The sequence below is a fragment of the Phytophthora infestans genome, genomic scaffold (genome assembly GCF_000142945.1).
Source record: "Phytophthora infestans T30-4 supercont1.9 genomic scaffold, whole genome shotgun sequence".
NCBI lineage: Eukaryota > Oomycota > Peronosporomycetes > Peronosporales > Peronosporaceae > Phytophthora > Phytophthora infestans.
In genome coordinates this window covers 3942596-3957267 of record NW_003303750.1, presented here as the reverse complement: position 1 = coordinate 3957267, position 14672 = coordinate 3942596, and the positions used below count along the sequence as shown (strand labels likewise).

Sequence of the window (14672 nt, the reverse complement as noted above, 5' to 3'; positions counted from 1 at the left end):
ATTCATCACCGCCGTAGCAGTCGTCCTTGTATCGATGGCGTCCGTGGAAGGTCACGGCGACATTTCAACACTGGTCCCAAGATTTCGAAATCAAGTACCGGGGCATATAGACAACGGTCGAGCCCATTAAATACTTGTGGAAGCCAAAGAACAACGATTTTTCGCTTGCAGGTAGCGAAGCTACTTTGCCGAAGACGACGGCTCCGCTCTCAAGTACAACGGGTTTCATCTCCAGCAACCTTCACAAGAATGACTGAATAACGACGCACGTTGCTAGGCCTGCTAGTATCCGGTTGATTGTTGAGCTGTGATAATACATGGTCCCCCAACGTTGGTTTGTCTGCCGTTATCGTACGTAATTATTGTGGCTTTAAGAACTGTTTCAGAAGCCCCAAAAAATTTGACTTACTGCCGAAAAATTAACATTACGCAATTTAACACCAAAACCCTGCAACCTAGCGTGGTAGACTGTTTGTACCGGTAATGAATACAATAACAGGATTACGTCTCGTTTCCAAGAGCCACTACAGGGTTCAAACCCTCGAAGGAAGGAGATATTTTCTGTCTGAAGAATCCACTGGTTTGCCTAGTTATTCTCTAAAACCAGTGCCTAATTTAGAAACGGTTATCCCAAACAAATATTTTTCAATTTCTTTTTATCCGGCATTCGATAGCTCACAAATCACTAAAGAAATAGGAACGAGTGTTCGATTATGGATCTATTCAAGTCCTCGTACGTGTACTTTGGGACTTAATCGTCAATTTTCCTTATCTCCAGCTGTATTGCAAAGTTCAATTCCATTGTAATACTTCGAGGTATGAAGAATTTCATTTGGATTTTACACTTAATTTTAAATACTTCGAAGTAGATGTTAAATAGCGCAGCTTTACTACTATAGAAAATAAGTGGCTCTCTGGATATTTACAGTGTAATGTTGTACAGTATCGAAACAGACGTACACTTACACATTTACATTCGTCTGCATTGTGCACAGACAAAGATAAAATATTGTGTAATAGCATAGTCAAGCTCTATTTAATTAAAAGATGAGCATATATAGTGAGACTTGGAGCATCGAAGAGGAAGCGCAATACTTAAAAAAAAAACATTTCTACAGAGCAATTCGATTAGGCTTTCCGAGCAATTTATAAGCTTAAAGTTTTTTTTAAAACACTGGTTATAACGCCAATATCTTTGGCTTTTTTTTGGCAAATGGCTGGTCAAATTCGAAGCTGATCTGTCGGACTGATACCCGTCCAGCCTGTCATTTCCGTGTCAGCAAGACGGAAGTCTCCATCCATTTCGACGCAATTGCGCACAGCATACAAAAGTCGTTCGCGGCAGATTTCGTCGCTGGAATATCGTGGGAGTTGGAGTGCGAAGAAACACGTATGCGACTTCGGCATCTGCGAGTCCATCCAGCCTCCAGGGGGTCCTGACGATGAGCCGTTCGCGTCTCCATTACCCGAAGACGCAAGCGCTTGGATCTTAAATTTCTGGTGGAACTGTGCTGAGCCCAAAGGCAAACGAGACCGGGCCCACACAAACCGCAGAAAGGCTCGTTTATCCTCCGCTTCGAGACTTTCCAGCACGCGCCAAAATCTCTGAATAAACTCGTCGTTCATCGACAAATCTTCGTCGTACTCGGTATTAATCTGCAATAGCTTCACGTCCACTTCCGCAACGCCACACATGCGTTTCTCAAGCTCATTCCACGTCAGAAGAGCCAATGCAGACACCGGCATAATGGAGTGCAGTCCCTGCTTTACTATATTCATCACCTCTTGCGTTTCTTGGATCCGTGCTCGAAGCATAGAATCTATATATTCTTGCAGATTGTTCAAAGTCACCGCAGTATTGGAGCCATCTTCACAGAGATCAACTGTACGTCCATCGGATAATACAGTCGTAAAGACCAAATCCATCGCTTCTAGTCGTTCTTCTAGCCCTTCCTGCTTTGAATTTTGACGTTTAAACTCGTCTAAAATACCTTTCAACGTCTTCCATAATGAATACGCGACGAAATCGATCTCTTTGAGCGTTGCTAGCGCACTCTCCGGGTTCGAGTCGTCTTCAGCCACTAGTTGTTTCCACACTGACATTGCCAGATCGAGGCGAACGCACACACGCGTGCGTAGACAAATGCCGATCATCTGACCGAGAAAGAAAAACATTTCACAATAAAGTTGTCGTTTCTCTTCAGCGCTTTCTCCAGATAAACACGATACCTTCTTATCATGTATTTGACGCTCGATAAGAGCTCCATTAAGTACGAATTTCTCACGGTTGGCTCCAACGCAATTCCGCCAATTCGGACTAGGCAGAAGGAAGGGCAAGACACACGCTGATACGGATACATTGGGGTCCACTTTCAGCGACGTACTACTGGGTCCTCCATTCGCAGAATGCTCCGAACTTGTGGACCCATTATCTTCGCTTTCGGGTACGTTAAGCATCTGTAACTCGGCGAAGAATTGCGAAAAGAACTCTCGATATGGACCACCATAGTCATCCACTCCTTCGCCCTCGAACTTAACTTTAAAGCTTCGTAATTGACCGTCATCCATTGGGTGGGAGTAGACCATACGTAGCGTTTTAATAGGTAAGAAATGGAGCTCTTCAAACGACTGGCCAAAGAGGGATGAGAACAAACTGCTGACTGTTCCTTCGTGACATTTTGCTGCTGCTGCCTTCAGCCGGTTCACTTGTAGCTGCGGTAAATCTTCGGGATAATCGTACTCGTCGTCAGATTTTTTGGGTGAATTAGCGGTTTTTTCCATCAACGCTGTCCAAAGTGTGTTTTTTACACAGACAAAGAGACTACCGCGACATTGTGACACTAGTCGACACGGCAACGAGTTGGAATCCGGTAAAAAGTAGTGCCATGAGAGGTCGAAAAAGGGTAAAGCGCGACTGATGTACATGTTGCAGAAGCGCAGTATTGCGAACCGTGCGACGATCATCTCGTCAGGCTGAGGCATTGCAAGTACGTTACTAAAGGACGAAAGCTCTAGTACCGCAGTCTTCTCTTTGACAACATTGAGCAGTTGATTGGGTGTCAGATTCCACGGACTAGTGCGAGATACCTCACAGAAATCGTTAATCACACTTAGAAGCTCCCGATCCACTGCTACAGTCCACAAATAATGTTCCCCATACTCAACGAGTTCTTCTCGAGAAAGAGTAAAGGGCGAAAATATGTCCACTTTTGAACCCAAATGTGGGTCATTTAAAGAGTCTGGTGGGATATTTAAGTTGTCAACTGGAGTAGTGGAACTGGGTGTTGTTGCGCTCGCCACTAAGCGTAGTTTGGACGGATGGAAGAACCACGCTCCAGGTTCATTGTCGACTTCCACCCAGATCCGTCCGCCTGCCACGCCCATTACAACTCCATTCCCACGAGGTGTGCGGACTTTATCATCGCAATAAAACCCAGCTTTTTCACATGTTCCTCGCGTAACATCCACCCAGAGGGATTTCCCGGATCGCGTGGTAACGTGTTTAATGGATCCGGCGAGCCATTCTGCCGTCATTTCGAACGTAGCAGTAGCCATTTCCACTCGCATGGGACTTTTATCCACCCAGTTGGCCATCAGCTCACAGGCTATTAAACAGTCCTCCACACCCGCGTCTTCTACCTCTCCAGTCGGAGGTATATTAGTCTCACCGGTACAACTATCCTTAACGAAGGAGATCTTCTGATGTCGCGAGTAAAAGGCCACAGCGGGGGACACTGAACCCACAATATTATCGAACGCCACACCCAAATCCACTCCATTTTTACTAAACGAAAGCTCGCCTTTCTCGCAATCCAGCCGTAACCCAATGCAATCTCCTTCCGTGAATGTCTCGCCGTATGCTCGTATGCGGTTCCGCTGGTAGTACAGTGCTTTATCGCCAATAAAACCCCAAGATTGATCGTCCGCTCCAAGGAATGAATCCAAGTTTGCTTGTCGAGTAGCGACCCCTACAAAGAGATACGGAGAACTAGACTTTTCAATACGCACCAGCCATGAATGCACGCCAGTCGAGAAGCTCGTGACGGCACACGCAGCTTTCCATACCTCATTCCCAGAGTACGACACACTGAGGTTGTCGTCTGCGAAAGATAACAAGCTACTGCGAGTGCGTTTGCGGTCAAATACCAGCGAACAACCTTCCGATTCCGACGCATCTCCACTGCTACTAGCGACCATATGAGCGGCAGGTGTTGGGGCCACGTTAAACCCAGTAACGCCCTGTAGAACGTGCAGCAGTTCCACGTACCCCTGGAGATACTGAGAGAACAACAGTCGACCTTGACTCAACTCGCGACTGTGTCTTACAACAGCTGCAGTTAAGAAGTCTTGGACAACCAGTTGTGCCTCGTTTACCATGTCTTTGTCGACATTTTCTATGGCTCTCAATACTCTGCTGATAGTGCGAAGGATGACAAACTTCAGCGGCAAATTCGTCGTGCCAAGACAACGTCGTAGGCGGCGTAAAATAATCTTCGCAGCATCAACAGAAAGACACAATGACGAGTGTGTAGAAGCTACTAGTAGCGCGTCTAGCAGCCAAATAACAATTTCAATTCCTGGCTCTTCCAGCACAATTTGATCTGGACGATGGAGCTCCCGTTGCGTCCATAAAACAGCTTCGTACGCTTTACCAGCTGCTGCTGTTTCCAGGTCTTCAAGGCAGAATTCGAACGCTGACGCAACGAAAGATGCGTCGTGCTGGATCAAATATCGAATCGACTTTGAAAATACTTCATCAATAGATAATTTTTGCAACTGTGTCGACGAATTTCGCACAATAATTGCGAATTGATCCCCACGTAATCCAGCGAGTTTTAGCAGCTTGAACCACTGTTTAAACGGTATCAAAACCGGTACTGACCTTGTCTGATGTAGCACTGTGGCCATTATCTGACGAGCATACAGGATTGACAACGTGTTCTCAAATTCTCGCAGCTGGCGGGCCAGATCTTGAAGGTCAAGTTGGTTCAATTCTCTCTTCACTTTCGTTTCTATGGCGTCAGCTCGCCATGATTTCATAAAACGCGACTTGGTATTCGACAAGAAACCTCCATCTTCGAAAGGAAAATACATTTCCGCAAACAATTTTCTCCCCATTTCTTTGTCATTTAAATGAGGGACATCCATATCGTTCTCGGCGTCCTTTGTCGTGTTAACAGTCGCACTTAATGACGGAACGTGCGTACTACCGCTCGGTATATCGTCAGTATTCACGACGTCGTCCTCTTCTTCGTCGAAATGAGGAGAATCTCGTCCCTTATCGCGTTCTTTATCCAATGTGGACTGTAACTTACTCAGATATTCCAGATTGTCCACAATCCAAGCCGACGCATTGACGATATCGTTCTCGGTTTGCTTTAACGCCAGCACGCACCAATCTTCCGGAAATCCCATCAGCATCAGCTCCTCCACGAACTCCGCTCTATTTTCTTCAGCGTCGTCTTCGTCGTCGTCATTGTCTCCATCGTCTAAACTCTCGTCTTCCTCGTCGTCTTCGTCGTCATCTTGCTCGTCACCTTCCCAGTTCTCATTTACCGGTTCGTCTCCATCCGATAAATTACCGTCATTTAAACGCATTACTTCGGTCGGCGTTAGTAAAAAGCTTCGACGCCCTGTCGTCATCTCGTCATTAAAAGAGGCACTTTGAGCGGATGAAACCTCGCGTTTACCTTCAAATGCACTCGCCAATTCCGCCTCTCCTTCCTCCCCAAGATCAACCAGTGCAGTGTACACTTCTCGACGTAAAGAACTCACTCGTTTCTCCACGCTGTAAAGTGTGTCATGCTTCGGATTGCTATCCGGACGGGATGCTATCTCTGTAATTGTTTCAATCAACGCTGGCTTAGCTAGTAATATGTCAACTCCAGAGTCCGTTCCAGCAATTTGTACTAGAATTTTCAGTAACGAGCATCCAATATTCAAGGAGATCAAATCCCTATCAGGGTCGGTATAGATAGCAGGAATCACCTCTGCTGCCTTTTCCACCAATCCGTTAGCTGCTTTATGGTCACATTTATCCCACGCGACGTCGTAGATTATATTCGAATACGCGCCGTCATTCGCATTGGATATTTCAACCGGCATTAGCTCGTCAATATTCAACTTCGAATAAAGTGAACTGGTATCTGGAAAATCGACATTCGAGCCAAAAACTTTCTCGAACCAGGATTTTTCGTTGCGATTCTGTAGTCCGTCGGTACGTTTGAGAATGTTGGGGTTATTATCCATCCGGATGTGAGCTAGGGTGTCAATTTGTGGCGGGCATCTTGTATCGGACGGGGTCTCGGGAAAATTTTGAGCTGAGTTGGATGCATGATACTCGAGCGACAGAACCTGGGCAATATCTCTCGATCCTCGCACTTCTACAGTGATCCCTGGTCTTAAAAACTCGAAGCCTCCACTAAGGAAGTACAAGCAGCCTACCGATTCCACACACTTGACGGTAGAGAAACAAAGTACGTGCTTTCCAAACTGGATACCACAAATTTCGGGCTCGACGTCTCGAGAATTCGACAAATTCCGGGTAATATTCGAACTCGCTCGAATAATACTCTGGCGCCACGTACCGTTCGAATTTCTGAAAAGCCGCTGTAGAAGCTGGTTTAGTTCATTCGCCAGCATCAGACTCTGCCGCTTCGACGACTGGTACCGCCTCTCGACATCATTTTCTAGATCGAATTGTAGCTCGGTGTCTCGAACCTCAAGAGAAAAATGATTACCATGAATTCCACGAGCCAACATCAGTGCCCACGGCACCACAGCAGCCTCGCTGGCTTCTAAAGTCCTTTGTGGACATTTGTTCAAGCAGAATCCGATCATTCGGAGCACTTGCTGGACGAAAACATCCTCCAATGTGTAGAATCCAAGGGCCTCTGGCGTCTCTTGTACCAGCACTTTCGAAGCATCCACGGGGTGTTGAAGAGGTAGTAGAGCACACAAGACACGTAACGCGGACTGCTGTACCACTGCTGAGTTGGTACCGAGAAACGTACCCCAAATGAGCTTCATCCAATCGTAAAATTGGGAACGGAAGTGAATTATTCCTTCAGATGAAGTGCTGAGTAGGATGAGTAAAGCGTGCAACTCCACGAGTTTCGAGTGGTCATCGTCCCGTTCACAAAGTCCAGAAGGAGTTTTCTTCTCGTCGTAAACGATGCGAACGTGGATGGGAGACAACGAGCGATTGTGGAAGCGGAAGTGGCTCAACCAGCCGTCGAAACACCGGAACGCGCCTGATGTGTGATCCGGAATATTCATTCCGGAGTCCCAGTGAACGCCTTTCATGATCCCAAGTGAGCGTGACAGAAAGCCAATAGCCGAAGAGACTGAGGACGTAGTTTGCGTCATTGGGAATCTTCCGAAATGAAGCGGAAGATCCACGTTCCCAGCCGCCCATATAGCAGTACTTTGCGCTACTAACGAGCGTTGACAGTCGAGAATACCGTTCAAATAGAGGCGTATTTTCATGGCTTCTAACACTATCGCCACGTGGACCCATTTCCCGCTTGCTACGCCTTGTTTCGACATCATTCTCTCCCATATTCGGCCCTTAATAGGCAGCTCTCCAGCGTCTCCTTCTCGGTCTATATCCATGAGAATGCCCACTTCTAGTTGCCAATTACCAGAGCTTTCAGGTAGGAGTAGTAAGTACAGCGATATCTCACGTACAGCACCTCGAATAAATATCAATTGACGGTCTTGCGGGGTATCAGACACGTCAAAAAGATCATTATCCGTTCGTGTACCCGACTGGCTGTTAACAAAAAGCCACGTCGTGACACTAAACTCATTCGGTTTAAGTAACGGAGACATAGCTGTAGTCGTCTCGGAAGCAGAGATCATGTCATCGTAGCTGCACGTCACTCCTTTACTCTGAGCGGAGAATCGTTGCGGCGACGTAATGACCTCAAAACTCCTACGTACGGCCACAGGAACTGTGAGATTTGATTCGATCGGCTTCACGTTATCCACAGCGAGTTGTAGAGGCAAGAATCGATTCGAGATCGAGACGGCTTCACTATATAATAACCGTGTTACACCCGACAATACAGGGAACGTGGGGACGTAGATATCTCCGCTTGATGCGTTTTGTACTGCGAAGTGAGCGCAGATATACCTGAACAGAACCCACAACGTCTCTTTTAGTCGCGAGAGCTGTTTTTTTACGATGAATTGAGCAGATTGTGGTCCTCCGTTCGCGTCACAATTTTTATTCGAAAGCTGCTGCACCATTTCTTGAATAACGCCGAGAATTCCTATGTCACTCACAAATTCGAATTGCTCCTCATTGAAGTGAATCCCCCACACACTCAGCAGCATAATAACGACCCAGAACGAACTGGTACCGTCGGGGTCTCCCGAGTTTATCAGCTTTGCAGCCTTGTCGGTTATCATGTCAGTTAACTGTCCGATAAACTCGTAAAAGGTTTCATTCTTTAGACTCGAGTAGAAGTATCCAGCGTTGTGGGATGCGAGCAGTGGAGTCGACGATTGGAACACAAAAACCTGTGAGATCTGATAAACAACGTCGGTTTGGATCGAGTCAAACGAGACCATAGTGAGGAGTTCCCACAGTGTTTCAAGGCCTCGAATCGAGCAACTAACACGTCGACACGGATCGACCAGTAGCGTTCGGATTGCGTCCGTAGAAGACACGCGCTCGTCCGACAAAATATAGGCCAGCACTTCCTGAGAAACATGATTTTGTCGGTTCGTTTGGAGATCTGTAGCAGCAGATTTCCAGCGAATAATCGTGTGAACAATTGTCCGTATTCGTCTCCATTTGGACGTTGGGAACGCGACCAGAAAGGGCGATTTCTCGTCCGTGTATGTAGCGTGAAGATGCCGTTTAACGGATGAAGAAGAGACGCTAAAAGTCGAACTGGCAGAGACGAGGAACGCTGGATCATATGGTGCGATGTAGCCGGCATCTAGCTGAAGATTCCTGTGTTCTTGCTCTTCGTGGACATTTAGAAATAGCAGAAGGTTACATCGATCCAGAATCGTTTGTTGAAGAGCAGAAATGCGATCCAAAGCGCTTAAATCCGAGTCTTTCTGGGGCAGATTCTTGATCTCCGTCTTCTTAGTGGCCACACGTCGTCGCAACTGAGCAACAAACTGCCACAAACGCATGAAACTTCGAGGGGAAGATCGATTCTGCGTAGTATTTCTAAATCCCAAAGCGAAGTGATACGCCTGAGTGCCGAGCATGTTGTGATGAAGCAGTGCTGCGAAGCACGCCGCCTCTATCTGCGTGTCATTTACTGAGTGCGTAGAAGCCTTGGAGAGTTGAGACTGTCGCAAGATCATTCGATATGACGGGTCTTTCCTTGCGTAGCTATCTCGCACCCAGTCACACAACTTCACTTCGTTTTGGGTCTCGGAATTTGTTCCTTGTTGAAGCAAAATCAGGAATTTGTGAACGGAAGCAGGTCGAAATATCTCTCCGTAGTTTATATCCGTAGGTTGTTGCCAGTCTGGGGTAATATCGTCGTTTTCCGACGCTGGAGGGAGTATTAACGAGAACGGTGGAGTATTAAGTCCCAGAGGTGCTGCCAGTACTGGGAACGGCGTGTGTTTAACCGTTCGACCCTGTTGCGACCGCTGTGGGTCCGTTTGTGTGATTTTTTGCGTCAGGTAGTTGGCGTTCAAGCCACCTCTGAGTAACGAGCTCGTTAGCCAACGAGCTGAAAGTTTCGTGGTACTGTGGTCGCCCTGGTAAGTAAAATACGGGTCTCCACTCACTAGCGTCACTGCCATCTCAGCTGTCAGTACAGCCAGCTCTTTTTCCAGTCGGTAGAGCCACGGCATCGTCATCGCATCGGACGCTGACACTCCTTTTCTTGCCGTTTGATCCTCCGTAAGTAATTTACTTTCGCTCTTACGTCGAAAGTTACCAGTGCCGTAACTTTCTTTCTCTGACGATCGAGAATGTAAAGAAGAGCCCATCGTCTCCACAAAATCTTTCTCGGCTTGTTGCGCGTCGCTATCTTGCTGATTAAGCCCATCTAACAGCCTCAGTAAGTTCTTCAAGCTCGGCAACAAAGTTGCCGCGAACAGAGAATTGTTACTAAACTCGAACAAACTTACCACTAGTAGTGGTAAAAACTGGCCAGCAATCGAATGTTCCATAGTCTCCAATACCTTCCCGCGTAAGGACTCATCCCCACATTCGAAGCTTGCGTACCCATTCGTTGGACTAGGCATCGTCTCCATGGAACATACCTGGCCTAGCACTTCGCAGCATTGTCCTAAAGCTGCAACTACGAACTCAATGAAGCAACGCCAGGACCGCGGAACACGATCCAAATCGTGTTCATCCACACGAAATACTCGATCAACCACAGCAGCTACACGCTCTTCAATACCAGCAACGAGTTGTGCCTTTGGGTCCTCTTTTAAAGTCCACTCCGGAGTGCTTGCAGCCCAACTAGAGAGATGTTTCTGCAGGCAAGCGAGGGTGTCAAAGAACGCTCTTAACGTGCCTTCTTGTCGTGGGTTAACGTCAGCTACTACGTCTCCTAACCGTCTTGAGAAATCGGCAGCGATACGTTCGAGAAGAACTTGATACACTTCAGTTATTATCGACGTTCTAACGTCTTTATTCTCTTGCGGAACAGCAGATATCAAAGGTAAAAACCGGACAATTAGCGAATCTTCCGTCAGTCTCCTTAAAAGCGGCTCAAGTAGCAGCGATTTCGACTTCGGTAACTTATCAATAAGCCACAGATCACGTCGACAAAGCAGGCCACACGAATGTTCCGGGTTGTCTCTTGCGAGCTCGTGCATCGTGTGCATACAGAACTGACGCTGAAGACATTGACACGGGAAGAAGAGCTCAAATCCCTGCATCAACGTGGCCACAGCGTCTTCCGCAATTCTACCGACATGTTCGCCTTCATTTGGTGAATTTTCGAGAATGTTACAAACATTCCGTCGACTTTTGAGGTCAACGAGCGATAGTAACACGTCACGAACTTGAAGAATTGCTACGCGCATACGCACTAGCTCAGTGTTACGTGACGTGGCGTCTGAAGAGACTAAGATGACTGTCTTGGCCAGGCCGGATCGTAACATTTGCGACAGATTCGCTTGGAGAATGCGCAGAGTTGCCAGGATCATGTACATCTGAAGTCGTGGAGAAGAGAAACACGCCGCTAGCTGAGCGTTTGTCTCCATCTTCTTCGTACTGAGATGTTTCAATAAAACCGCGAGACTTTCAAACGTAGCACTGCAATTATGGATCGCAAACGTCTCAAATGTTCCGTCGAAAGTGAAGCTTGCATCGAACGAGCAATTTGACCTCGTTAGTGTGTCAATGGCACTAAATGACGGATGCTGTAACATGGGGTAACTTCCTGCTTTGGGGGTAAAAGGCTGACATAATCGATCGAGTTGTGCGAGTATTACAACAGCCACTGACAGGGCATCTGTTGAGTCCGTGGAACTCGAATTTCCTCTGTCTTCATCTCGAGAATCCTCCATTGCTGGCACTTCAACAGCAGTCTCCATGTCATTAAACCCAGGCATTTCCGGGTCGAGTAGTAGCTGGACGGTCGCAGAAGACAGGATGGTCGAATGTGTGATCCCGCTAGAAGCACTCACCTCTTCCTTTTCATTTCCCGAATCTCGCTCGTTCTTGTCGTCCTCTTTCCCTCCCGTAAGGACTACAGTGTGGTAAAAACCGGCAGCAACCAACGCGACTCTCTTCCCCACAAAATCGTCAATAGGAAATGGGTACACCCGTTCAGTCGTATCCCCTGTACCCAATTGGCCGTGGTTATTACGCCCGAAAACGTACATTACGCCGTTATCCGAGACAGCGATTGTATGGTAACATCCACATGCTATACGGACGATATCTTTCCCTTCTAACTCGTCAATTAACCTCGCATTCGAGAATCTCTGCTGCTGAAGCTGGAGATTACTCGTCGAGCTCGCATTCGAGCGACCCAGACCGAGTTGGCCGTAGTCATTCCGCCCAAAGGCGAACAAATGCGCCCCACTACAGAGAGCTATCGTATGGTAATACCCGCATCGAATCTCCAGACATTCTTGGCGTTCCAAGCCGCCTCGTACCTGTACAGGAGCGAGTTGGTTCTCCATAGTGTCAATACCCAATTGACCGTAATCATTTTTCCCAAAAGCGAAGGCTTTACCACTAGCTGTGACCACCATCGTGTGGTATTGTCCACATGCGACCGAAACGATTTGTTGGTCACTCAAAGCTTCGACGAATTGAGGAATTTTACGATCAATGGAGTCATTGTGACCCAATTGGCCGTAGTCGTTGCGTCCAAAAGTGTACAGATTCTGCAGATTTCCGTCCTCACAGGCCAGCACAGTATGGTAATAGCTACACGACACCAGTCGTACAATTTTATTCTCCAGACTTCGAATAATCTTCGGAACACTTTCGCTTGTCGTGTTGCCGTGCCCCAATTGGCCACGATAGTTGTACCCACACGTCGCTACCCGTCCATCCGTACTGACTAGAATTGTATGTTCGCATCCATTGTACGCGTGAGCTTGAGAACTCCCACTGTCCATCTTTGGAATTTCGCTTAAATGACTCACTCGAGCGGTCCCTCCTTGTCCACATTGGCCATTGTCGTTATACCCGCACGTGAAAACTTTGCCGTCTGCAGTCAACACGACCGTGTGTTCGTTCCCAGCGCCGATCTGAATAATTTCCTTCTGTTGAAGTGCCTGGATCCGCTCGAAAGATTTCCGTGACGCCGTGTCTCCATGTCCGAGTTCTCCGTACGAATTCTGTCCACAGCTCCAGACTTCTCGTTCGCCCTCGTCTTCGTGGAATATCGTCGTATCATTCGACACAAACGCGTTCGGTGGTTTCCCTCGTGTCGGTACAGAAGCTTTGACACGGTCCAGCTCTACAAGTACGCACTGGACGTTGAGCGTTCGAAATTTCGGACACCTCGCGGTAAGGACTGGCGTGTCACTCTTAGTCGAGTCCCTCATCTTGGTCATATCCAGCGACAGACTTGCGTTCATCACCAACGCGTCCTTGAGCTCTTCCTTTGTCCTCTGTATATTCACGAGGTTGTTGCCTGGACTACTGTACAGCAGTCGATGATGCATTGCGAGACTCACAGTATGAGCACTCGTTTTGACCCCTTTCAATGTTTTTTTCTTAAACGTTTCCTGCGTCGTGCTATCTCCCAAGATTTCCGTTTGTGGTTTATTGGAATACGGACAAGACGCTCCAGGTTTAAAGTGTATCTGCGTCAAATCGTCTTCTCGTTTGGAATTAGGGAGGAGCTCCTCACTGCGCACAGTTCTGAGTGACGGGACGGAGGACGTGAGTAGCGAACGTGACGAAAGTCGTAGATCTTTCATCGACTCGGACGCGTTGTTGTTAACACCGAGAAGCACTTTAAGGACCACTAAGAAGTCTCTAATTGAGCCTGTGGCTGCGGCAAGGTGGATCAAGCCATTCACTGCGTTAGTACGGTCCATTACATCCTGTTCCGTGTTTCCAGACGAGATAGCCGGTAGTTTGGGGGACGTCGTAGGGAGTGTATAGGAGCGTGGACACATATCCAGCAAGAAACGCTGGATCTTGTCCGTAAACTCCGAGATCTCAGCTTCGGGTGAACATGTAGCCATACTGCGTGATGAGCCCCGAACGGTACCACTATGTCGTCTTGAACAGAGAGCTAGAAAGCCCACGGAGCGTAGAAATGGCAGTAGATCTTCAAGAAACTCGCGTCTTTGAGTCACTGTAGCATCGTGTAAGTCGTTCAGTAAAGACACGAGCACTTGGATGCCTAGTGTTGCTTCCCTCGTCACTTTGTCCTTAGGTTTGGTTGGTCCAAAAAGGCCGACCGGGTCTTCTACAGTATCCGGCGGTAGTACAGTGTTCTCCAAGCTTTTCACGATGGATATATTCACTTGAACTGCTGCTATCCAGTGTCGATGCTGAGCAGCTACCGCCTCGTGCATGCTCTTCATTAATTGACGACGTAAGGCGATTAGCTGGTAGATTGGATTCGGGAACGTGCAGACCCAACGCAGTGCCTGTTTTAGGTCGGCTACCATGACGGCGGCCAGTTCTGGCTGCCGGAGGCGTCCGAGCACACACAGCGCGTTCGTGAGCTCCCGTTCATTCCGGTCTTCATTGTCGGTGGCTGCATCCGTCGTCGTGTCCTCTTTCGCGTCGAGTTCGTCGTCTTCCGACACCCTTCGGGCCGCTTTCGTCTGTGCCGCAAGCAACCGTTGACGGATGGTCCTGTCCGGCACTGAGAGCGCCGTCTCATTATGTGCTGAACGACCTGTTCGACGGGCGCCTTGCGTAATTTCGATGCGTCTCAGTTGTTTGGCCAGGAATTCCTCGTCTCTCAGCTGGGCGAAGGTCAGACGACCCCACCGCAAGTCTGGACGTCCAGTAGTATTGGATGCGGCACTACGAGGCTCGTAGCCGGTGCCGGTGGCCGTCCCCGCGTCGCCACGCTGCATGGTGTGAGTCCTGCGATCACGAGAGGGAAATAGAACGACCGTTGGCCAAGTGCCTACTCGCCGCCCCTCCGATCGGACGATTTCAGCTCGATCTCCGTGCCATTCGGTCACCACCAAAGGTGCCGGATTCGAAGCAGAGCAATCCAGTCAATGACTTGAGCTCGCCACCTTTG

General features: G+C 48.1%; 2 protein-coding genes across 2 annotated transcripts; both read right to left on the bottom strand.

Annotated features, from left to right (window-relative positions):
• Window positions 1-1221: 1221 nt before the first annotated feature.
• On the bottom strand, window positions 1222-5643 carry PITG_06160 (HECT E3 ubiquitin ligase, putative; the record flags this gene model as incomplete). Its single annotated transcript, XM_002998290.1, has 3 exons — window positions 1222-4321; window positions 4883-5003; window positions 5316-5643. 3 exons carry the CDS (start codon window positions 5641-5643, stop codon window positions 1222-1224), a joined length of 3549 nt encoding a protein of 1182 aa, XP_002998336.1.
• Window positions 5644-6260: 617 nt separating this feature from the next.
• PITG_06159 (uncharacterized protein) lies at window positions 6261-14499 on the bottom strand (the record flags this gene model as incomplete). Its single annotated transcript, XM_002998289.1, has 5 exons — window positions 6261-6354; window positions 6588-6609; window positions 7014-10014; window positions 10111-11181; window positions 11626-14499. The coding sequence occupies 5 exons, from the start codon at window positions 14497-14499 to the stop codon at window positions 6261-6263; spliced, it is 7062 nt and encodes a 2353-aa protein (XP_002998335.1).
• Between the last annotated feature and the right edge of the window lie 173 nt (window positions 14500-14672).